The 24258-nt window shown below is 59.7% G+C and overlaps 1 protein-coding gene across 1 annotated transcript; it reads left to right on the top strand.

The window, feature by feature from the left end:
- Positions 1-877: 877 nt before the first annotated feature.
- Positions 878-22822, top strand: COL6A1 (collagen type VI alpha 1 chain; the record flags this gene model as incomplete). The annotated part of the gene is given in 32 exon segments (XM_074264512.1): positions 878-1033; positions 1667-1795; positions 1956-1976; positions 2171-2191; positions 2284-2328; positions 3257-3310; positions 5161-5205; positions 5314-5340; positions 5744-5770; positions 5872-5916; positions 6264-6317; positions 6834-6896; positions 7313-7375; positions 7461-7514; positions 7610-7645; positions 8071-8133; positions 10361-10423; positions 13043-13105; positions 13600-13662; positions 13876-13926; positions 14045-14080; positions 14461-14523; positions 15068-15133; positions 16000-16035; positions 16361-16397; positions 16633-16641; positions 17057-17190; positions 18791-18900; positions 19722-19905; positions 20239-20425; positions 21045-21074; positions 21221-22822. Coding segments are annotated over 32 exon segments (2658 nt in total), but the record flags the coding sequence as incomplete, so codon positions are not given.
- Between the last annotated feature and the right edge of the window lie 1436 nt (positions 22823-24258).

The following is a 24258-nucleotide window of genomic DNA, read 5'->3' as shown; positions in this document are numbered from 1 at the left end:
TGATACACCTTCTAGTTCTCCTTTGATTAATCCTTACTCAAAGCGCTTCTCCCCTTAAGCTCCTCAACTTTCCTGCAGGAGTATATCTCCTTATTATGCAATGCTATTCCATTTTTCCCACTTCTTTTATCAATTCTGCTTCTACTGAACAAGATAGCCCAACTGCTTGTTTAACATCCTTTCTTCAAATGAATTGTTTCCAAAACTAGCAAGAAATTTGAGAGTACTCCTGCCCTGCGTGACTCAGCTCACCTAAATCTTCAAAGTCCCATTAAAACTCTTTTAGTAACTGGAATATTTCCTTTCCCAGGGAATGCGACACCCACAGAAACATCCCTTCTCTCTTACTACTGTTTTATAATTAGGTTATGGGGTGGAAAGAATACTATTGCTTATAAGGTCTGGGAATGGAGAAGAGAGAACAGGCAGGATATAAACTCATCTACTTGGAGACTTAAACAGTTGAGACAGAGTCATCCTTAAAAAATGTGAAATGCTGGGACATTTCCCAGATTTTCTCATTAACGAGTAACTGTGTGACTACTGGGTTTCAATGTGCCTCTCAAAAATCGTGGCTCAGAAATGGAGGAATCTTGACTACCAAGGTTTTCAAGGCCCATTATTACTAGTAGCATCATTCTAGATGGGGTAAGTGAGGCTTGGGCTGTGGGAGGGCCAGCCCCTTGTTGCTGCATTTCTCCTACCTTGACATACCCTGAATGCCACAGAATCATTGGCCCAGATTGATCACGTAAGGTTTGGATGGGCTCCCATTTCCTAGAACTGCAATCTCCTTTTGGGTCTTAAAGCCCCTGGGTCTTTGGAGCCTCATCTCTGGCCCCTGTGGCTCATGAATGTGTCTGAACACGGCAGGGGGTCCCACCAGAGGGAGAACAAGTACCTTATTGTGGTGACGGATGGCCACCCTTTGGAAGGTTACAAGGAGCCCTGTGGCGGGCTGGAAGATGCCGTCAATGAAGCTAAGCACCTGGGCATCAAGGTGTTCTCCGTGGCCATCACACCTGATCACCTGGTAGGTCCTGGGCCACTGCCATGGGGGGAAGGCCTAGAGTGCCTGAGGCTGGGGGGCCTCCCACAGAGATGCCAGGAGGCAGCTCGGAGCCTTTGTCCTGGGTCTCTGTGAAACCCACTGACAAACCCAAGAGCCCCGGCCAAGCCAGTAACAGATCTGGCCCAGGATGGCCTTGAGTCAAGGACAGCAAACTCAGGCTCTGTGCCAAGGGGGAAGGGGTCACGCTCCCTAGCACGTCTGTCATCTTGTTGAGGGCTCAGACCCCCTTGACCAATTGCTGGCCATCCCCATCTACCCGTCCATCCTCTTTCTCCCTTTTCTTCCTCTCCTTTCTTCTCCTGCCCAATTCCTCTTGCAGCTTAAGTGTCCCCAGCTTAGAATGGTGGGGGGAGAGTAGCCCTGGCATTGGAAGTGGATGACCTGGGCAATTCTGCCAGACCTGTCCCATTTGTTCCCCAGCCTATTTCAATCAATGGCTTAACTAAATTACTGCTCTAGGGAATGTGATTCCTCTTGGGAGCACAAGGGAAATGACTCGGAACCACCATAGGGAGGGGGGGGTCCTCCCTGGCCCCTGTGGGGCCACCATGTTTACGCTGGGTCTCACTTGGTCCCCATCTTTCTGGATTCTAGGAGGCCAGGCTGAGCATCATCGCCACAGACCACACATACAGGAGGAACTTTACCGCGGCTGACTGGGATCTCAACCGGGACTCGACCGAGCTGATCAAGGAGACCATTGACACCATCATCAAGATGATTGTGAGTGGGCTGTGAGTGTAAGTGGGCTGTGAATGTGAGTGGGCTGTGAATGTGAGTGGGCTGTTGCTCTTTCCTTTCTGCTGGCTCTTCATGAGGCACCCTGGCTTTCAAGCTGACACAAACATGGAACTTAATCCAACTTTTCCTTTTCCTTTTTCAGAAAGACAACGTGGAGCAAGTGGTGAGTCTCTCATCCCAGCCTCTGCCACAAGGGTGGGCAGACTGGGTCCTGGTGCTTCCTGACCGTCTCTAGAGAAGGGAGGTGCTCTCAAGGCTGGGGGGGACCATTTGGGACAGTTGTGAAAGGGCTGTTTGGGGACTGGGGGCTCTCTCTGCCTTCCATTTCTAACATCTTGGATTTGTCACTTTTTTCAGTGCTGTTCTTTCGAGTGCCAGGTAAGTATGACTTCCTTGATCACCCTTCCCATTTTGTGCCCTTAGTGAGCAGGCCCTGTGCTAACTGAGAGCTCTTTTTGCTTAATTTACAGCCTGCCCGAGGTCCTCCTGGGCCGCGTGGTGACCCTGGACATGAGGTAAGAAAATGACATCCTACTGCGTGCGCCATCCCTAGGAATTCTGGCTGGGAGAAGGGATTACTAAGGGATCCGGCTTGTTCTGCTTGGACCCAGCTGACAGGATGCAAAATAGTGGGGGAAGCTACAGATTCATCAGGAATAACTCCCCTCCTGGGATCTTGGTCCCCAGTAGAACGGGCGCCCCAGAAGTTAGCAAATTCTTCATTACCAGAGGCCTCTGTGCTGCCAGGAAGCCCCCTGACGGCCCTTTCTGCCTTCGGGATTCTGGAAGGGTTCTGGCCTCTTGCTACCCTGAAGGATTTTAATTTGTGTAGCAGAGACTGGAGGCTCCTTCATTCATTCCACAAACCTTTATCAAATAGTGGTGGCACGTTGGGCAGGTTCCTGGGCAGGGTGGAGGAGAGGGAAATTTTGGATCAAATATGGTTCCCGTCCTCGGGTCACTAGTTTGGCCTTAAGGAGCCATGTTCCCCCAGGAGCCTCAGTTTCTTAATCTGTAAAGTGAGTTGGACCAGCCTGCCCAAAGGTCCCTCCCAGCTTTTTACCTCTGACCTGTGGAGGGATGATCCCCCTGTTTCTCTGTAACCCCGGCTGCCTCTCACAGAATAGGTCCTTCATTATTTCTTGTTGATTGGCTGGTTAATCGACCTTTGCCTGTGGTAGGGAGCCACAAGTGCAGACAGAGAGCAGACCCTTCATGTGAGGTTCCAAGGGAGGTCTGGGAGTGGGTGCAGGGAGGGTGAGGAGAGGCCATCTCTAAGCCCCCTCTCCAGCCTAGAGGGAGAAGCCTGGTAGAGTCCAGTTCCCACTTCCCAAGAGCCCCTTAGAAGGGAGGGAGGGGGAGAGAGCTCCAGCAGGCTAATCACCGACATTTCCTGGAGGGGTATTCCAAACCTTCCCTCATCACCTCCCATTTATGTTCTAGGGAGAAAGAGGAAAGCCCGGGCTTCCCGGAGAGAAGGGAGAAGCTGGAGAGCCGGTGAGTACGGGTGGGGGCTCCGGGAGCTCTTCTGTAAGACCTGCGCTGCCTCGGTGCTTGTTCTTTGGAGACTGACGGGTCCAGGCCTTGGTGGGGCTTCTGTCTACAAGCACACGGCCCCAGGACACAGTATAAACAATGGATGTAGAAGAAGGAGGCCAGAGACCAACAGAAATGAGCAGGGTCAATCAAACAAAGTTTCCTCTTCCCCGGGTCCTGGTCAGGACCTCCGGCCACCTCACTAGGCCCAAGGACCAGAGAGGACTCTTAAAAGGAAAGGAAGACCCAGACTAAGGGTGTGCCCCAAACCCTGGTTGGCGACCACCCATGGCCAGTTCTAGAAGGGTGAGAGGTACAGATGCCACCCCGCCTTTAGCAGGAACAGTCTGGGCCTTCTCACCACCCCGGCAGCCATCACCAACCTCAGGGAGAGGCAGAGGGGAGAGGCAAGTGTCCCCCGCCATGGTGACTCATGATGATGGAGCAGAAATCTCAGGCCCAGGACTTGGAGACCAGGGCGAGGGACCGTCCAGCATTTGTGACACTGAGCCAGGCATTCATCGCCATGGGGCTCCCATGTGCTACCCACATAAGGCCCACATGGCAGAGGGAAGCACTAAAGCTGCCCTCAGAGTTCTCCCCACCCAGGGTCTCCTCCACCCCCCAGGCAGACTGCACCTCTATTTGTGTTAGGGGTGAGAGGTGTGGGCAGAACATTAAACGGCTTGAGAACCCAGTGACCACAAGACCTCATGCCCAGCCCAGCAGAGTCAGAGCTGATAAAAGGCGGGGCACTCTGACCCAGCCTCTCCCATCAGAGAGGGTCCTTGGCAATCCAAGTGGAGCAAGGTTAGCATTCCGGAGAGCTCATTACCCAGCAGATGGCTCCTGGGCAGGAGAAGGAAGGACTTTTGCCCTTCCCTTTCTCACTGAGAAGCCTATTTAGCTGAGAGGTGCAGCTGCTCCCACATTTTACTGGAAATATTTCTGGTCTTCCCACTCAATCCTATCCCATGATGACCCTTTTTGTGACTCTGTGTTGGACGTCTCTCCCACTTCCCTCAGAAACCACAATATTTAGCCTCTGCCCAAAGTAACATCTCCCCATCCTTCCCATTGCTCTATTTTGTAGCAACAACAGAGGGTTCCCTTCTCCTATGGAGGACAAACCCCATGAGCTGAGTGTCCCAAGTGCAGAGGAACTGCGAGTCATGAAAAACTCATTAGCTTTTTGAGACAAATATAATCCTGATACTTAAACCAGGGAGGGATAAAGCAAAGAAAGAAAATCATAAGCCAATATCATTTAACTATATCAATCCAAAACATTTAATAAAACATCCAAATCTACTAGATCTCTGCCTAATATACACTTATGCTATTTGTCTTTTTCTCTATAACTAGGGTTGCTATTTTGAATGATGACACTAGATTGCCTAAGAACTAAGACTGAAATGGAAACCATTGCTTTTAAAATGATTTTCCACCCAATGGTTAAACAATCATCATCCCTCTGTTCCAAAATTAATGGAAAATATTTGTTAAGTATTTTGAATACTAGAACTAAATATTAGATTTTAGGTTTTGTTAGTTTAATTAATACTATTTTGAATAAGAGTCAAGGTTTTGATTCTACCATTATTCATTAGGTATTACCAGACGATAATCACCGCCATTTTAAATCAGATGCCAATCTCTTTCTTGTTCTAATTAGTCAAACCCCTCCCCCACTTTCTAGGGCAGCTGGTTCTTAGGCTATCAGTTCTCCCTCCAGGGGCTTCATTAGGAACCCTGCCAGAGGCTCTCCCATAGGAGGTTTATAATATGGGTCACTCTCTCTTTCTCCCTAGGGAAGACAAGGTGATCTTGGACCTGTGGGTTACCAAGGAATGAAGGTTCGTGAGCATCTCCTTTCTCAGAAGCCACATTTCTCTGGTATTGTTGGGTCCCCATCCTGACTTTGCAAATGACTATTTCCTGCTTTTTTTCATTGTGATCACTAGGGAGAAAAAGGAACGCGGGGAGAAAAGGTAAGCGTCAGGCCATTCTGTGACCCCATCGTCCCTCCTCAGCATGGCCCAGGGCATGGCTCAGCCACAGAAGGCTCCGTATCGGCCTCTCCAGCCAGAAGAGGCTGGGCTTGCCAGCAGCAGCAGCAGGGTCCCTGACCATCCCCCATAGCCCCGTCCTTGTTCGGGAATCTGAGCTGAGTCCAAATAAAAACTATTGCCACCACTTCGAAGCAGGGGCATCCCCCCCCCCCTTGAATGGTGAAGGGGAAGAAAAACAGCAGCTTTGGATGCCGAGGCCCTGGGTTCAATCTGTCACTTCCCAAGAAGCTTCCCTGGAAAAGCTTCTGTAGAACAGGGGAGCCCGTGGGCTGGGCACAAGTCACAAGGACCTCACTTCAGCTCTTCCTCTCTATTTTCACAGGGCTCACGAGGACCTAAAGGTTACAAGGTCAGTTCTCCACCATACTGGTCCCTCGGGGTCTCCTTTTCTGCTCTAACATGGCCGGGCCTTTGGTGACCCCCCCCCATTTGTGCCTTCTTCTATTGTAGGGTGAAAAAGGCAAGAGAGGTATTGATGGCATCGACGGGCAGAAGGTCAGTGTCTCATCAGGGTGGCCGAGGGGGCTTTTCCAGTGCGGGATGGCCGTCCAGCCGGGTCATCGGCCCGGCGCACAGTCCAGATGAGGCTGTCCGTGGGCTGCGATCAGCAGCGGGGGAGATGAGCTTTAGTTCATTGGCACGGGAGGGGCAGAGTGGTGGTCAGCCAGCGGAGGCAAGGCTGTCTTTGGACTTTGTGACCATGCCCCCAAGAGCTTGACCCCCTTCAGCTAGGCTGTGGCAGGGCATCCACTTGGAGAAGCCACACTTGGCAGGGGCAGCTGAGTCTCTCTGGGACTGTGGCTGGCCCTTTAAGGGGTTTTTCTTTCCCTCTCTCTTCACAGGGTGAGACTGGATACCCCGGCCTGCCAGGGTGCAAGGGATCTCCAGGATTCGATGTGAGTGCTCCCTTATGGGTTCTCTTTGTGCTGGCCACTCGTTCATTAGTCACCCAGCATGTGCCAGGCCCTGAGAGGGTCCCCTGTGGGCTGACGTTCTCCTGGGAACGAGGGAGGGAACAAGGTGCACACAGAGAAATAGATAAAAATAGAGAGGAAAGTGTCAATACAGACAATACAGAGTCAATACAGAGAGAGCCCGGGGGAGAGCCCCTTCCTCTCTGAGGATGGGGCAGCCTTGGACTTGGCCTGGAGAGAAGCTAATTGACCGGGAGGTTGAAGCAAAGCGGAAGAGGGGTCCAGGGACGGTGGATGCAGCAGCTTGGACAAAGCATGGGGGCTTTAGAGGTGGGGAGGCTGTTCTAGTAACAGTGGGGGATTAGGTAGCAAAGCCAGCCCGAAGAGTCGAGAGCCAGCCATCCTTCCCTGCCTGGAAGCCCAGAGGCACCGGGGAGCTCCCGAGTCCATCAACCGGTGGCTCAGAAGCAGACCACGAGGCTATGTCCTTTTTTGCAGGGAGCCCAAGGACCTCCGGGGCCCAAGGGAGACCCAGGTTCTTTTGGCCCAAAAGGAGAAAAGGTGAGTCATGTCTGCTCCATGCACCTCTAAGTGGAGCCCCATGTCTCCATGGAGACCACACAGACCCCTTGGGGTCAAGCTTCCTGCCTGGCTGCCAGCCTTCTGCCTAAAAGGCCCATTCAATGCCAGCCTAAGGGGTGCTGAGCTTTCCCGGCACAGTCTGGCTCTGTGGAGCCGCAGGCTAGGCAGGGAGACAGATGTGGAAGCAGATTGGCAGGGGAGGCTCGGTTCCAGATGGGGGGAAATGTCATGTCCTTGGAGCCTTTTTGGTTCTAATAAATCGTGTTAGAGAGGAGGGGGCGCAGGTGGGAAAGATGGCTGCCGACCCAAGGCAGGAGGATGCTCCTGACCCAGGGGCTCTCTACGAAGGCGCCTCGCCATGCAGACTAACCCAGGTCCCTGCGGTCTTTTTCTAGGGCGCGCCTGGAGATGATGGAGAGCCGGGAAGGCCAGGAAATACGGGGCCCCCAGGAGAGGAGGTAAGGGCATGAGCTCGCCGAAGCCCGGGATGGTCCCCAGCCACTCTGCTAGCCTCTCATCTGTTTGTGTCCATCTTCGTCCTAGGGCCAGCCCGGAGAACCAGGACCCCCCGGAGAGAAGGGGGAGCAAGGCGATGAGGTTGGTGAGACGGGGCTCCCGGCTCGGGTCCTTGGTGGGGCTGCTCAGCTTCAGGGCCGGGCCCCCAACCAGTGTCTTTTCTTGTTTCAACATAGGGAAATCCCGGACCCGACGGCCCCCCTGGAGAAAGGGTAAGACTGGCCCCCTTTGTGGGACCCGCCATCCCTGACAGGAGCCCGGCTTGGTGGGGCGGCATATCCCAAGGACCCAATAGTGGCCTTTAGAAAACTCAGCCAAGGACTGCTCATCTTGACCAAATGATGGCCTTGGGGGTGGGGTTGCCCCCTGGGTCAGGCTGCCTCCCAGCATCCCAGCCCTGGTCTATGGGATGAGGGCTGACACCGTGGCGCACTTCAGAAACAAGCTAAGACACCAAAATGAGGGTCTCACTGACCACGGCTGGCCCTGGAACATGCCGGGACCCAGCTGCCCTTCTGTGGGTCTGAGCCCGGGGACAGCCCAAGCCCAGGGACAGCCTGAGCCCGGGGACAGCCCTGCTGGCTCCCACTGGTCCCGAACATGCTGAATCTTCATTGCTTCACCTCTTTTTAAACAGGGCGGCCCCGGAGAACGAGGACCACGAGGAACCCCAGGCGCGCGGGGGCCACGGGGAGACCCAGTAAGTCCCATGTTTCGTTTTCCACCTGGGGGAGTCAGATACACCCCTAGATCTGGATAGATGTCCCAATTTCCTCTTGCCCCCCAGAGGCCAGCAGGACCCTTGGCTCTCTGACATGTACACCCCCGGCCCTGGGTGCGACCCGCTGCTCCCCTGGGGTTCCCGCAGGTGTGGGAAACTGTTCCCCCTAAGCTAGAAAGGAAAAAACATCCAGTCAGCCCTGAACTGCAGCCTTAGGAAGCCATCACGAGCAGCGTGGAGCCAGGGTGGGGTCCTAGGAGACCAGAGAGCCTGCCCGCCCCGTGGGAGTGGGGGAAGGGGTGTATGGGGGAGGGACATCCCCCACTATGTCCCCAGTGAGAGAGATGGGTCCCCAGCAGGGAACCATTCTGTGGCTCTGACTAGGGGCTGACTCATCCCTGGGTCTAACGTAGTCTCAGGCAGGGGCCCAGAATCAGGTGCTGGGGGTGGTGACCATCTGGACATCTGGCCCGGGAGGACAGAAATTGGGGCCCGGGCTGCTTGGCTCCCCACCTGCCCCGCTAGTGACCCAAGGAGCAGCCAAGGCAGCTTCGTGCCTAACGATGGCCACGGAGAAGGGAGGGAACAGCCTGGCCGGCCCAGCACAGAAGGGGATGGAGGCGGAGCAGGGAGCAGGGCAAGGGCTGCCTCCTGCTCTAGGGGCTCTCCTGGGGAGGGAAGGGCTCACCAAGGTTCAGAAGGCTTCAGCTTCTCCAAGCCCAAGTCTATGGGGTGGCCAAGAAATCAGAAATGGAAGCTGTGGCAGGAGAGAGGGAGGGAGGGAGGGAAGGAGGGGAGGGAGGAAGGAAGGAAGGAAGGAAGGAAGGAAGGAAGGAAGGAAGGAAGGAAGGAAGGAAGGAAGGAAGGAAGGAAGGAAGGAAGGAAGGAAGGAAGGAAGGAAGGAAGGAAGGAAGGAAGGAAGGAAGGAAGGAAGGAAGGAAGGAAGGAAGGAAGGAAGGAAGGAAGGAAGGAAGGAAGGAAGGAAGGAAGGAAGGAAGGAAGGAAGGAAGGAAGGAAGGAAGGAAGGAAGGAAGGAAGGAAGGAAGGGAAGGAAGGAAGGAAGGAAGGAAGGAAGGAAGGAAGGAAGGAAGGAAGGAAGGAAGGAAGGAAGGAAGGAAGGAAGGAAGGAAGGAAGGAAGGGAAGGAAGGAAGGAAGGAAGGAAGGAAGGAAGGAAGGAAGGAAGGAAGGAAGGAAGGAAGGAAGGAAGGAAGGAAGGAAGGAAGGAAGGAAGGAAGGAAGGAAGGAAGGAAGGAAGGAAGGAAGGAAGGAAGGAAGGAAGGAAGGAAGGAAGGAAGGAAGGAAGGAAGGAAGGAAGGAAGGAAGGAAGGAAGGAAGGAAGGAAGGAAGGAAGGAAGGAAGGAAGGAAGGAAGGAAGGAAGGAAGGCAAAGGAAGAGAGGGAGGGACATTTTTAACTAGAATTGTCCGTGGTGCTTGGGCACCCTGGCTCAGCTGCCGCACATCTTGGTTTAAGACTTTCGAAAAAGCAGTGCTCCCATCCCGGTGTGTCCAAACTTCCGGCAATCAGGGGTGTTACCATAAATGCAGAATGAGTTTGGGGTACGCTCTCAGAGGGGATCGTGAATCAGAACCTGAGCTCTGTGGACAGATTGCTGAGGGTCTAGGGACCACCCGGAAGAGTGTATTATTCTAATACATTTGACGGTGCCTTTTATTTGCTGCATTTAAGACCCTCTGTTGGAGGTTCTGGGGGCTCCACCAGCCTGTCCGAGGGCCCCCCGGCACAAAGAGCTTCGGAGCCTTTCCAGAATGTTAGGAGCTGACTCCGAGCTTCCCCTCAGACCCCAGCAGGGGGTTTAGCATTTGTCTCCTCTCCCGCCTGTGCTGGAAGCTGAACTAGACTGGAATATTGGGCTGGGTATAGATGTTGGGGTTGGGGGGGTGGGAGTTGGGGTTCGGGTTAGTGTTACGGCCGGTGCTGGGCCTGCGTTTGCCGCCGAGCGTCCGGTGCCATTTGGGCCGGAGCCGACACCGGCGTTGGGCTCCAGGTCGTGGCTGGGATTGGTTCAGGGCCAGGGCAGTTTGGGCTCGGTGTCGGGGTTGGGGTGCGGGTACCTCCGGGCTTCGGGATGGCGGGGGTCGCCATGGACTCGGGAGAGCTTGTAGAGGAGGGGTTTGGTGCTGGGCCTGGGCCGGGTGTGGTCCCAGCGGGCACGGATTTACGCCCTTCCTCTTCCTCCTTTCAGGGTGAGCAGGGGCCCCAAGGCGATCAAGGCCGGGAAGGACCAGTGGGCGTCCCCGGAGACCCGGTAAGTGCGACCCCTCCCCCTTCCTCCAGCCAGGCGCTGTCCCCCCGCTGAGTCCGCCCCCAGCCTCTGGGCCCCCTCAGCTCTGCACCCCCTGCCAGAGCTCTGTCTCCTGGCCGCCCAGTTCTTCCCGATGAAGGGGGGCTTTAGAAGGGGACCCCTTGTCACCCGGGCCTTCCAAGGGCAGTTCTAAAAACTTACCAAAGGGAGCTCTCCCCGAAGGTGGGTCCCGGCCATCCGGCCCCAGGCCGGGGAGCCACCAGATGTTCTAAGCTAAATATTTGGGCCGAGCTGGCCAGATGGCGGGGGCTGTGCAGGGCTCCCGCAGGATGTCACCCGCTCCTTTTCATTTCCTGTTTGGAAAGGCCGGTGCGCCATGTGGGGACAGAGCGGGCTTTTCCTCAGGCCAGAGGGACGGGGAAGGACCCACTGGGTCCAGGAAGACAATCTGGGACCCGGAGGGGCCGGGGCCACTTGCTCAGCCTGCGTGGGAGGGGGCGGGGCCCACTTTCCACCAGACGCCACTCTGCGGGGCTGGGGGCTTGACCTTGAGCATTTCTGCCTGACCCGTAAGTGGCAGCCGCAGGTTCCGGAGGTCCCTGCACTGGATAGAGTCGGACCTGTGGCCCCGAACGCCTGCGTTCTATCCCACCTGAGACTCTTGCTGGCACAAGCCTTTGCCCCTCTGGGAGGTGGGGGAGGTGGAGCTCATGAGGTCCCAGCGCCCTGAATCCCTCCTCCATTCACTGCCAAGGCCAGCTGCTCTGCCCCCTTCGTTTCCTAGCGGAGAGACCAGGGATTGTGGCCAAGTCACCCGCGCGTGGCCGCTGTCCAGCCTTCTGGTTCTCGACGGAGCCCGTGGCTGGTGCCCAGCGGACATGGCAGGCGGCTGGCAGGGAAGGGAGAGAGGGGCCGGGACGCTGGGCTCGGCTCCCTCTGTCCCGGCTCCCTGAACCTCGAGGTCAGGACGGGGCTGAAATCCCGGCTATTTGTTTTGGCTGCAGGGAGAGGGAGGGAGAGAATTCCTTCTTCCCTGGGAAGGTCCCTGACCAGCGGCCATGCCCAGAGCCTCCCGGCACCCTCCTCCCCGAGAGCTGCCCCTGCGGGATTTTAGCGATTCCTCAGTAGATGAGCCCCCACCCCCTTCCTCCCTCTCCAGTCTGGCAAAATCGGGGCCTCTTCACCCCTTCTCTGAAGCCCAAAGGAGGGAGGAAAAGGAACCGCACAGCAAGTGTCGGATCTGGGGCGGGGGAAGAGGCCAGACTTGGCACTGGCAGCCCGGCCCAGAATGGCAGAGCTGGAGGGGACCCAGTGGGGAGGCCCCAGAGGGGTCCTTAGCCTCCGTCTGAGGCTCGCAGCCTCCCCACATACTACCAGTGACCTTGGTCCACAGAAGGGGGCAGCCTCCGAGGGGCTTGGGAGGACCCAGGCGGGTAACGGCAGATTTAGGGGCGTCTGTAAGAGGCGGCACTCGTCCGATGGGTGGCAGGCAGGGGGCATCTTCTGCTACAGTGGCCAGTGACTATCTGGGCCAGGATCTTGGGGCTGCGAGGGGCTTCAGGCCCCCGGTCAATCCTCTGCCTGAGTGGGAATCCCCCTACTTGGTAAGCTATCATCCAGCCTCGCTTGGGGGTCTCCGAGGAGGGCCCACCGGCTCTGGCGGACGCCCAATGCGCACCGGGACAGCTCTGACCATCCAGAAGTATTTTCTGATAAGCCCTAAGCCCGGGTTCGTGCGCTCCCTCATCCCCCCCCCTTCTCTCCTCTGAGCCCCAGAGGGTCAGCCCCACCCTTCCTCCTCCTGAGTCTCTCCAAGCCGGGGCTCGCTCTCCGCCTTCCTTCTAGGGCGCGTCCTCTGGGCAGCTCATTCGGCTCCAGTTTGTTGGGCTCTCTCCCAAGAGGGGGCCCCGGAGCCACTGGGATGCGGAGGGGGCTCTGGAGTGAGTTCAGGACCACGGGCAGATCTCCTGCCCTGGGGAGAGAGCTCCTGGCTCGGGGCTCCGCCCTCATCTTGGTTCTTGAAGGAGTCTCCTACCTCTGGGGTACCCGCGCTGACTCGGTGCCCAGCCGGCCCTCTGCCCCCCAGACTGCCAGGGTCACCCCCCGCTCTCTGACCCTGCTCTGGCGGTCACATCTCCCTCCGCCTCCCACGTGCCCCCGCGGCAGGCCCTTCATCGCCTCTCGGCCGGCCTTCGAAGGGCCTTCCCCTTTGTCCTCCCTGCCCCAAGTCTCTGACCTCCCTCTCCAAAGCAAGCTGGCCCCCAAGAGCTTCCAGGAACGGAGCGGGCCCTTTATCAACACCAGGCTGCAGGTGGAGACACAGCCTGAATGCCTCCGAAGGCGGGCCCCGGGGGGTGGCGTCCGTGTCTTCTGTGAAACCGGACCCTGGGGCCCCCTTCTGTCCCTGCTTAACTCGGCCCCGGGCCCCAGCAGCCTTCGGAGGGTCCTGGGAGAGTCCTGGCCGCGGAGGCAGGCCAGGGGGTCACGGGCCACGCGGCCGGCCAGCACTGACCGAAGGCGGGGCTTCCCTCGAGCATCAGCCCCCCCAGCCCTGGGTTACCAAAGACGCCGGCTCGGGGGGCTGCAGGGGCCCAGACCTCACTGCGTTCCCTCCTCATGCAGGGGGAGGCCGGACCAGTCGGACCCAAGGGCTACCGAGGAGACGAGGGGCCCCCAGGACTCGAGGTGAGTGCCGGGGGTGCTGGGCGGCCCTGAACGTGGGCCCTCGTCCTCCTGGGGGGCAGGAGACCCCCCCCCCATCTGCTTCTCTGCAAAACGGACGTTTATAGTGTGGCCTTCGCATTAAGGCCGCGCATCCGATAGAGCGGAGCGTGGTGTGAGCCGCTGCTTTGAGCCCATTCCTGCCAGCCTCCTCTCCGGCTTTCCCAGCGGCCATCGGGCCCGGGCGTCCCTGGCGGGCGGCGCGGCCTCGCTCTCCCCTGCCCCCGCCCCCGCTCCCCCAGAGGAGCCCTCTCCCCTCTAACTCTCCCACTCTGAAAGTCCCAGCTGCTTTGTCGGCCTCTTCTCTGGGCCTCCCGCTTTTCTGAATTAGGACTAAGGGTGGGTGGGGGAAGCTTCCCCAATTATTCTCCTGTTTATTTTTAGTTTATTTATGCTCATAATCTATTCATCTGCTTAATGATCCAATTGTCCTAAGGCGATTTTCCTCCTATTTTCAGGGTCCCAGAGGAACTCCGGGCCTCGCAGGCCCCCCCGGAGACCCCGGTCTGATGGGGGAGAGGGTGAGTGAGCATGGGTTACAGCCCCTCCTCGGGGCCCGGTGGGCACGGGCAGCTCACGTGCTGGCTGGGGGCAGCCCGGCCGAGAGGCTTCCCCTGCCCCGTCCTGGCGGCGGCCCCCCCAGCAGTGACCAGGAAAGGCAGAGAGGGGCTGGGGGAGGATCCGACAAGTCCCCCCGCTGGGGCAGGCCTCAGGCATTCTGTTCTTCCTTTTAGGGTGAAGATGGGCCCCCCGGGAACGGAACCGAAGGCTTCCCCGGCTTTCCCGTAAGTGATCCTGCTGCTCTGTGGCCTTGGGCAAGCCCCTCGCTGGGGGGGGGGGAGTCCCGGCCTCCCCGGCTGCTCACCCTCTGACTCCGCTTCCTCTCTCCCTTCTCTCCCTCAGGGATACCCAGGAAGCAGGGGCCCCCCTGGCATAAATGTGAGTACGGCACACTCTGCCCCTCCGCGTCCCCTGTCTGTGGGAGGGCTCTGGGAGGTCCCGCACTCGGTGGGAGGCAGCGATTTTAGCCTCCACTTCTTCGCTCCTCGTGCTGCCCCAAGGGACGCTATGGATTCTGGACCACCTCTGTCAGATCGCCCCCTCTCGGCCTGAATGCTCTGACGAGGGAGGCCTGAACCCGCGGGGCATATTGGGTCCCCCCAGCCCCCGCCAGGGCCCGCGGAGGGCACCCCCCAGGGCCCGCAGAGGGCACCCCCCAGGGCCCGCAGAGGGCACCCCCCAGGGCCCGCAGAGGGCACCTCCCAGGGGCCGCTCGGACCCACCGGGGACTGACCAGGCTCATCTTCTCCCATGCACAGGGCAGCAAAGGCTATCCCGGGGTCAAGGGCGACGAAGGAGAGGCCGGAGATCCTGGCGAGGATGTAAGTAAGGAGCAGAGGCGCCGGGGGCTAGGAGGCAGCCAGACCCCCCCCCCCCCCCCCCGGGGTCCTGGGGAGCCGCCCCCACCAGGGACCGGGACGGACGGCGGCCACGCCCAGGCCCCAGTCACACAAAGAGAAACCCCTGAGAGTCCGTCCTTTCCGACCCCCAAGGGACGGGCGATTTCCTCCCAGCCTCCTCTCTGCGCCTCCCCCTCCGGGCTTGGCCGCGGGCCCCTGGGCTGCCTGCCCCCCGTGGCACACTCATTTCTGTGGGACTAGCTCCCAGCCATCTGGTCATGTCTGTCCTTACTGGCGCTTTCTCCTGGGCCCCGCAAGCCCGCCCCGGTGCCAGGCCCCTTCGCCCCCCATCATTGCCCTTCCTCTGGGGCGCCCACTTTTCTGCCCCCCAGGACAATGTGAGATCCTCCTTCTCAGTGACAAACCAGCTCAGCGACATCAGAGCCTCTGGGCTTCGTGGGGGACGGATTCCCCGTCCTGGAAGGGCCTCCATTCTCCAGAGTGACGCTTTTCTTGTTTCTTGCAGAACAACGACATCTCGCCCCCGGGCATTAAGGGAGCCAAAGGTTACAGAGGCCCAGAAGGCCCCCCAGTGAGTAGCATCCGAGGACGTGAGAACGTCCAGGGAGCCTGGGGGAGGGGAGGCTGGGGGGGGGAGGCTGGGGGGGGAAAGGCTGGGGGGGGGAGGCTGGGGGGGAGGGGAGGCTGTAGGGGGAGGGGAGGTGGGGGGGTGGGGGGAGGGGAAGCTGGGGGGGGAGGCTGAGAGGGAGGGGAGGCTGTGGGGGGAGGGGAGGTGGGGGGGGAGGTGGAGGGGGAGGTGGGGGGGGGAGGCGGGGGGGGTTAGGCTGAGGGGGAGGGGAGGCTGGGGGGGGAAGGCTGGGGGGGGGAGGGGAGGCTGGGGGGTCAGCGGCCCTTGCCCCGATGTCTCCCTTTTTTGGCCGCCTCCCCGGGTCCCTCCCTTTGACATCCAGCCCAGCTCCTGGCCCCGGAGCCAGGGGCGTCTGGGAGCCCCTCGCAGCTAAGACGGGGCCAGAAAGCTCCAGGGGACGACCTAAGCTTTCTGGAAATTGTCTGACATGGCAGGGGGGACAGAAATGCCGTCCCTCTGGCGGGGACGTGTGGCCAGCACAGAGTTCGTATGAACTTCATACCAGGAGCCTTTTAGGGGTCCTCACAGCACCTCGGGGGGCTCTGGAAAAGGCGCCCCCCCCAGACCAAAGGCCTGGAACCTCAGGTCGGCCTTTAGTTCACTTTGGAGCCCCGGCAATCCCTCCTCCCCTGAGGTAAAAGGGGGCGCCGGCAGGCTGCCTGCCCTGGCCGGGTTCTGATCCGCCCAGCCCCCCAGCAGCAGGGTCTTCCGGGCCCTGCCCCCGCTGTGTCAGCCGTGGGAGGCCCAGCCAATGGTGGTCCTCCTTAGGGTCCCGTCTTCCCCTCTTAGTTTATTTTTCTCTCACGCAGGGACCCCCAGGACCCCCAGGGCCTCCGGGACCAGACGTAAGTAACCAGCGTCGCCCGCTGCGCGTTTCCCCCGTGATTCCCCCTCCACTGTCCGGGGAGACAGGGCTCCCTGTGAGCTTCGGAGCCCACGGCCGTGGCCCTGCTCGCGGCGCCGGCTCTGGTGGAAGCTCGGGCTGAGCCCCAGGAGCTGAGAGTCCAAGGCCAGGGGGTGGGGAGAGGTCTCCCGGCTGAGGGGCGGGGGCCGCGAGCCCTGAGTGCCGCTGGGGCCGGCTCCGGCGTGGAGCGTCTCTGGGCGTGGGGAGCCGGGGGCCGCCTTCCCTCCCGGGCAGCCCCAGGACCACGGCCCCTTTCTCTCTCTCAGGAATGTGAAATACTGGACATCATCATGAAGATGTGCTGTAAGTGTTCCTTCGGACGCTCCGGTGGGGGCGGCTTTGGGGGGCAGCTGTTCCCGCCAGCCCACGGGTTAAGGGACGGCCATTTATCGGGGGGCATCGGAAGCCGGCCGGGAGCGGTCCCGCAGAGCAGGGCCCCTCCGTCAGACGCCCCCTCAGACCCGGGCTCGCCCGTTTCCTGACAGGAGCCCCCGAGTCGCGGGCGGGTTTTAACTCCCTCTCTCCTTTTCTCCCCCAGCTTGCTGTGGTGAGTACGGTCTCTTTGCCACTCTTTAAAAGGTGGGTTTTGTACGGGCTCTCCCCGGCCGTTGCAGCCTGGGCCGCTCAGACCGGGCGGGGGTCAGGCTCGTTGGGCTCAGGTTAAGCTGGGACACCCAGGCCAGATCCGCCCGTTAGGACTCGGGGAAGGCGCCGAGGCAGGAGACGAAGAGCGAACCCGGGCGGGCTTTGATGGCGCTTACGGGAGGTCACCGCGCCACCAAAAATGGGGGCTGCTCTGGGGGGGGGGCTCCTCTTTCCTCTCCGCGTGCCTCGGCCCACTGGGAGTCCAGCCCACCTCGGAGGTAAGGGCGCGCAGCCGCCCGCGCTCAGCCTTCCCAAGGCGCCGGCCCAGGGTCCTCCCGGCCGGCGTCCTCACGGCCGGCGTCTCCGTTCTGTCCCAGAGTGCAAGTGCGGGCCCATCGACATCCTCTTCGTGCTGGACAGCTCGGAGAGCATCGGGCTTCAGAACTTCGAGATCGCCAAGGACTTCATCGTCAAGGTCATCGACAGGCTGAGCAGGGATGAGCTGGTGAAGGTAAGCGGCCCCGGGCCTCCTCGGGAGGAGCCAGAGCTGCCCGAGCCCCTTCCCGCACCCTCGGAGCCGGCCCCACCTCGGGCACTCTGGGCAGAAGGAGCCCCTCACCTCCGAAGCGACCCTTTGTTCTTAAACGGAGGTGTCCGTTCTCCCAAGGAACCCTCCCGCCAGGCAAGCTATTTCAGGCAATTTACCTAAAGCCCCCCGGCTCGCCGCCTCCGGCCCCCCAAGCTCTCACGAGCAGGTCGTAAACACCCGGGGGCGCCCATCCGCGCCTTGTCACTGCAGGGCCTCTCATTGGCCGCGCAAGTTTTAGCCCCCATCACCACGGTAGTGACCCCGCGGGGGAAGGTTTCCACGACCCCGGCCTAGAATTAAAATCAGCCGGCCTTTAAGCGATGCTGAGCCCGCTGACTCAGCCGTCCGTCACCAGTAAGAGAGAAGGGAGAGGGTCTCACCGCTCCTCCGGCGACTCCCCAGTTCCTTCCACTCTGGGCTGAAGGCGGTGGGGGTGAGAGCGCTGGCGAGTCCGCTGCGGCCTCTCGCTTACCCTGGCTGCCGCCGCCCGGGCTGAGAGAGCCTGGTCCAGTGCGGAATCCATAGAATCTCCGAGCTGGGAAGGGCCCGGAGACGGTCATCCGGCCTTTACTAGACAAAGTGAGTGATGAGGTACTTCCCGCCTGCTGGGCAAGGAGGCGAAAGACAGGCAGGAGGCGTGCCCTGCCCCGGAGGGGCCTCGAGTCCCCCACAAACGCTCCCGAGCCGAGCTGGCGCGCCCGTCCTGCTTGGGACGGAGTTCTCCTGGTGAGGACGGTCAGCCTCAGGTCTTAACTCCACGAAAGCGAGCCCTTCCAAGCCTCAGGCGACCACAGCCTGACTTACCCAATTTCTCCCTCTGCTCCCTTCCGAACCTGGGCAGCCCCCGTGGGTGCCAGACGCCCGGGAAAGGAATCCCTCGTGCCAGCAGCTCCCGGGAGGGAGTCCGCTTCCTCAGGGCCAGAGCTTCACGATCTGTGCCGCGGGGATTCCCAAGGGACCACCTGAAACGCCCGCCTGACCCCAAGTCACTCACAGATATTAGCTGGGGCCGCTCCAGGAGGGGTCACGCCTCGCAGGGACCACTGAATTGTGGGGGAGTTAGAGCGGCGCCGAGGGACGAGCATCTCCCCCCCACGGGCTGGAACGGCTGCGGCTGCGCCTTCCTGTCTCCATGGGTCAGCAGAGCCATCAAACGCACTTAAAGGGGAGATTCTCCACTCACTGAGAAGTTTATGGCTGGAAATGTGCCCAAGGAGGTCTAGCCCCTAATTCTTCCAGAGCCACAATCCCCGCTGCCCCCCCCACCCCTCGATTACAGGGACATCCCACTGCGGGAAGGGCGGCTGGCAGTGAGAGCAAAGGCCGCTGGGGGACGCCGCGGGCGCCCGTTAGAGGCTGAGAGAGTTTGGGGGGGATTTGTTCCTCGATGATTGGCTCACTCACTCACTCGCTCAGAAATGGGCAGCGGGAAGCAGCGAGAGAGAAAGCGGGCGACCTCACTTCGCCTCGTCCCGCCTCCGTCTTGCCTTTGACTGTGCTTTCTTCCTTACCTGTTTTACAGTTTGAACCCGGCGAGTCCCACGCGGGCGTCGTCCAGTACAGCCACAACCTAATGCAGGAGCACGTGAGCCTGAGCGACAACAACATCCAGAACGCCCACGACCTGAAGGAGTAAGTGCCCGAGCCCGCTCCACAGGCCCGGCCACAAATGGGCCAGACCCGCTGCTCCCTGGCCGAGGCGGCTCTGGGAGCTGTGGCCACGCGCTTCTGGGTCGTCTGTCCGGGCCGAGGCCCCTTTAAGAGGACCTTCCTCCTTTCAGAGAGATGGTCAGATTGTGGTGACCCGACCCCATTTTCCGCTTCCTGGAAGGTGAAAGCAAACGTTCTGACTTGGTTGTTTCATTCTCCAAAAACTCAAGTGAACGACCAAGAGAATGAGAAAAATGGAAGCGGAAACCCACCTCTCCCTCAAGAGAAAGAAGGACACGTCCCAGAGTCCTCACGTGGGTCCAAATAAGTGCTTCCAGGATGGCGTTATCCCCTGATTGATCCCTTAACGGGCAAATATTAAGCACCTACTATGTAGCAGACATTGTTTAGGCTCCCGAGGAGCTGACGTCCTCTGTCTGTCCAGTGTGATTAATACCAGCCCGTGCCCTCTGCCAGATGGACGAGGCTGAGAACCGAGCACCTGCCCTCCCCTCTCCGTGTGGAGAATGACACAAATGTCAAACGGGCCAGGGTCAGGGGGAGCGAGGAGCCGCGCGCCCCCCCCCCCCCGGGCCAGGGCAGCCTATCGTGTCAGGCAAACGTCATGGTGCTCCTTCCTCCAGGCAGGGGGGAAGCAGGATGGCCGATAGACCCAGGGAGCGCTTACTTGAGCATTCCCAGGAGCCAAGGTCTGAAAGATGGCGGCCGGCGGGACGTTGCAGCTGAGGGAAGGGCAGCCTCCCCGAGGGGGCTCGAGTTCTAATCTCCTTCTGTGGCTGCAGGGCCGTGAAGAAACTCCAGTGGATGGCGGGGGGCACCTTCACCGGGGAGGCCCTTCAGTACACCAGGAACAATCTGCTGCCCCCCACCCAGAATGAGCGCATCGCCCTCGTCATCACAGACGGGCGCTCGGATATCGAGAGGGACACGACCCCCCTGACCGTGCTCTGTGGGGCAGACGTTGTGGTGAGCAGGAGCCCCGCTGGGCCGGGCCGGGCGTCGGGGGGACGGGAGGCTTCCTCATCAGCCACCCCAGCAGATTTAGAATGAAATAAGATCTAGCATCAGCTCGTTCCACGAGCTTTTACTGAGCGCCCGCTGTGTGCCTGATGCTGGACTAAGGGTCCTGCAGGAGCTCCGTTCTGGGGGGTGGGGCGTGAGTAGAGATATACTTTGAGGAGAGAACGAATGAGAATGAGGAAAGACATGGGCGCTCTTCAAAGATCCAAGAAAATCCAAGAGGAAGGAATAAGATTTCTTCCCAGAAGAGCGGCTCACCCGTGACCTTCGCCCCCACAGGTGTTTTCCCTGGGCATCAAGGACCTCTTCGGGGGCACTGCCAGCACGGATCAGCTGAATGAAATCTCCTGCCAAGGCCAGACCAGCTCGCCGGGGAAAAGGACGGGCATATCCCTGGTCAAGGAGAACTACGCAGAGCTCCTAGACGACAACTTCCTGAAAAACATCACCACCCAGATCTGCATCGGTGAGACCCCGGCCCGGGCTCCAGGCACCTGCCCCTACTCGTTAGGGATTCAGGCGGCACTGGCTGCCTTGTGGGGGGCGGCAAAGTCAGCCTCAGGGACAGAAGGCGGGGACCCCTCAGGGGCAGAAGTCAGGGACCCCTCAGGGACAGAAGTCGGGGACCCCTCAGGGACAGAAGTCGGGGACCCCTCAGGGACAGAAGGCGGGGACCCCTCAGGGACAGAAGTCAGGGACCCCTCAGGGACAGAAGTCGGGACCCCTCAGGGACAGAAGTCGGGACCCCTCAGGGACAGAAGTCGGGACCCCTCAGGGACAGAAGTCGGGGACCCCTCAGGGACAGAAGTCGGGGACCCCTCAGGGACAGAAGGCGGGGACCCCTCAGGGACAGAAGTCAGGGACCCCTCAGGGACAGAAGTCGGGGACCCCTCAGGGACACAGCGATGCTGTGGAGGTCAGGAAAGGACTGCGCCGGGCCGCGCCGGGACGCCACGCTGGGACGGGCTCTCCCTGCTCTTTCCCTGGCCAGTGTCCGGGCCTGACAGGAGGCGCTCCGCCTGGACGGGCAGGGGCCGGGCTTCCGCGAGGAGAGGCTGATCTTTGTCTTTTTCTCTCCCTCGCAGATAAGAAGTGCCCAGACTACACGTGTCCGAGTGAGTAACGTCTCCCTCTTTGCTGTGTGTGCCCAGGACTTGAGTCCGCCATATTCACAGCCCAATTTTGTTGTTTTGAGTGGGCCCCGGTGGGGGGAGGGGGTGTCTCCGGGGATGCCCGCTGACCGCGGCTCTCTCCCCTGCAGTCCGGTTCACGGCCCCTGCGGACATCATGGTCCTGCTGGACAGCTCGGCCAGCGTGGGCAGACGCAACTTCGAGACCTCCAAGCGGTTCGTGAAGCGCCTGGCCGAGCGCTTCCTCACGGCCCAGAAGGCCGACCCCTCCTACGACGTCCGCTTCTCGGCGGTCCAGTACAGCGGCCGCGACCAGCAGAGCCCCGACACCGGCTCCCTGCAGTTCCTCCAGAACTACACCGTGGTCTCCAGCAGCATCGACAGCATGAGCTTCATGAACGACGCCACGGACGTGAACGCCGCCCTCCGCTACGTGACCTCCTTCTACCGGCGAGCGTCCCCCGGGGACCGCACCAAGAAGAAGGTGCTCCTCTTCACCGACGGGAACTCGCAGGGGGTCACCGAGAACGCCATCGAGAAGGCGGCGCAGGAGGCCCAGAAGGCGGGCATCGAGATCTACGTGATGGTGGTGGGCCGGCAGGTCAACGAGCCCAACATCCGCGCCCTGCTCAAGGGGAAGAGCGCCGAGTACGACGTGGCCTACGGCGAGCGCCACCTCTTCCGCGTGCCCGACTACCAGTCCCTCCTCCAGGGAGTACTCTACCAAACAGTTTCCAGAAAGATTTCCCTCTGAGGGAGGAGGAGGGAGAACTTCTTATGCCCAGGGGGCGCGCCCTATGGTCCTCTCCCACCCCGTCCTCTTCCCACCGACCCTTAGAAACAAATAAAAATGTGATTTGTGACCTTCTCAGCCTCCCCGTGGACTTGGCTTAAAGAAGGAAAAAGATCCCAAAACGGAGCCCGAGTCTGCTTTTTGCACGTCTCCTCCAGCCGCTCACAGACCCCTCGCTTGTACCCCCCGTGGCCCTGCATGCAAGCCCCCCGCTGGGATGCTTCCCTCCCTGTCCTTAGCCCGGCCCGCTCGGAAAGCAAACTCCCTCCCGGTGAGCATCGCTTTCTCAGGCCTAAAGCCCGCCAAGGACCGGTGCTCCCTGGTGCTCCCTGGTGCTCCCTGGTGCTCCCTGGACTCTCGGTGTTACTCTGGGCGCAGTGGGGCTTGGAGGGTTGCCATTCCCCCTCGCCCACCCTTCCCCGGAGCTCTTGCCCTTCCACTCCACACCCAGGGTTCACACCGCCTCCCCTGACTTGCACACGGCCTGACCAGGACAAGCTGATCCAGGGAAGAGCAGCCGTGGCCTTCAGGGACAGTGGGCCCCGGGCTGGCCCAAGGAGCTCTGTCCACTCCGGGTGGCTCCCCAGGCTCCCATCTCGCGCCGTGCTCCCTTCCTGATTGTAAAGGCCCAGAACAGGCCCCGCTGACGAGGAGCCACGTTAGGCTTAGGGACAAAGGTGCTAGTTTTCCTCCTGCTGTTTACACGTCATCCCCAACCTGCCCAAGCTCCCGCTGCGGAAGCAGAGCAGGGCCAGCCAGCATTGCCGTGGTGCTCCTGCTGCCCACGGAGTTCTTCCCCAACTCAAGTACGACATGTCCCTCCCAACTCACAGTTCTTACATTGTACCGAATGCCTTTATCTGCCACTTTCATTGTTCTTCTTGTGTTCTGCTCCATTGTGTCCACACAATAATTTGTCCAAATAAATGTTTTTCCACAACCTCTTTGCAAAGTCGTCTCTAAGGGCCTCCGGGGGGTTTGCTACCCACGCCCACAGAAGTGGGAGGAAGAAGCAGAGAGACGTTGGTCAGCTGCTTGGGGGAGGGCTCAAGCTCCCGTGCGGGAAGGTGGGCTCCCATGAACCATGATGCCGGCGTGGAGCAGGGCCTGGGTTTCCCTGGACAGAGGCAGTTCCATCCACTCTGGGGCCTTGCAGAGGCTGGGGAGGGGGACATATCCATCTCTTCTCCCACCTTCTCCCACGGAGGCTCCGAATGCCATTACAAGTAGCCCCTCTCCCTCTCCTTCCTCTCAAGGCTCCCGTTTCCCTTGTCCCCTTCGGGAGCCAAGATGGCAGCAGTGATTCCATACGCAGGTCAGGGGATGGGCCAGCCTCTCTGCAGGAGTGCACACCGCCTGCTAACAGAGCCCCTCTCTCCAGCTGTTTCTCCCTGGAGTGGAGAGGAGGAACCCCCTCATTTCAAAGTCCACTTCAAGCGTATGAATTCTGCCATGAAAATGGCATTTTCTCCCTCCTCCTGACTCTCAAAGGCCAGGAAGTGTACAGAGTATGCAGAAAATGCAGAGGCTTCCTCCTCTTTGTGCATGGGCCCATCCCCTCCCTCAAGTCTCCTCGTCAGCCTCAGCCTGCGCCCTCGTCTCCTGGAAGCTTTGGGCTACCTTGTAACTGCAAGCACTGCTGGGCTGAATGAATGGCAACCTCTGGGTGCCCCCCCCCCGACATCGGGTCTTTGGACCTCGTGGCCAGCCCCTCAGAGGGGCGCAAAGTAGAGTCTGAATGTTTGACTTGGGAAAGGACCTCGGGGGCTGGTCCCTTAAGCTGCCAGGTGAATCCTCCTAAGACAATTAAGATGGAGGCGATTGTGGGCATGGTGCTGGTACCCTGGCCAGGCTTCATGGGCAAACATCGAGGTCAGCCCCAGGGCTCAGTCTGGCGGTCAGTCTAATCCCTCTCCTCTCCCCCACGTTCCCTCGGAGCCTCCCACTGAGCTAGCTCCGGCAATGTGTGCATCAGCCCCATTATCCAAGGGGACATGCCCGCATCGCCAAAGGCGAGCTTTACCCACAGCAGGCGACATTTCTCCATTTGCTGTTTCTCAGTGGTTGCACATCTGGGTTATGCGGTCCTGGCTGATGGAGAACATCTGCTTTCTCAGTGTTAATTGTCAGGCCAAAATTAGCACGAGCAACAAAGAATACTCTCTAAGGCCTCCGCAAACACAAAGCTCCCTCCATTTTAATCTTGGCTTGTGGCCTTTTAAGTTAAACAATCCACCATCGGGTAACCCTCAGACTCTGATGCCATTTTCATCCTTAGGGAAGGTATCTGATGGAAACATCAGGCTGAAAAGCGCAGCAGCAAACACACAAGCCGGCTCCACTCCACTGCTCATTAGGAAAGCAAGAGCTGAGCCC

Source organism: Sminthopsis crassicaudata, chromosome 4 (genome assembly GCF_048593235.1).
Source record: "Sminthopsis crassicaudata isolate SCR6 chromosome 4, ASM4859323v1, whole genome shotgun sequence".
In the NCBI taxonomy this organism is placed as follows: domain Eukaryota; kingdom Metazoa; phylum Chordata; class Mammalia; order Dasyuromorphia; family Dasyuridae; genus Sminthopsis; species Sminthopsis crassicaudata.
The sequence above is the reverse complement of the archived record's forward strand: the minus strand, read 5'-3'. Positions and strand labels throughout refer to the sequence as shown.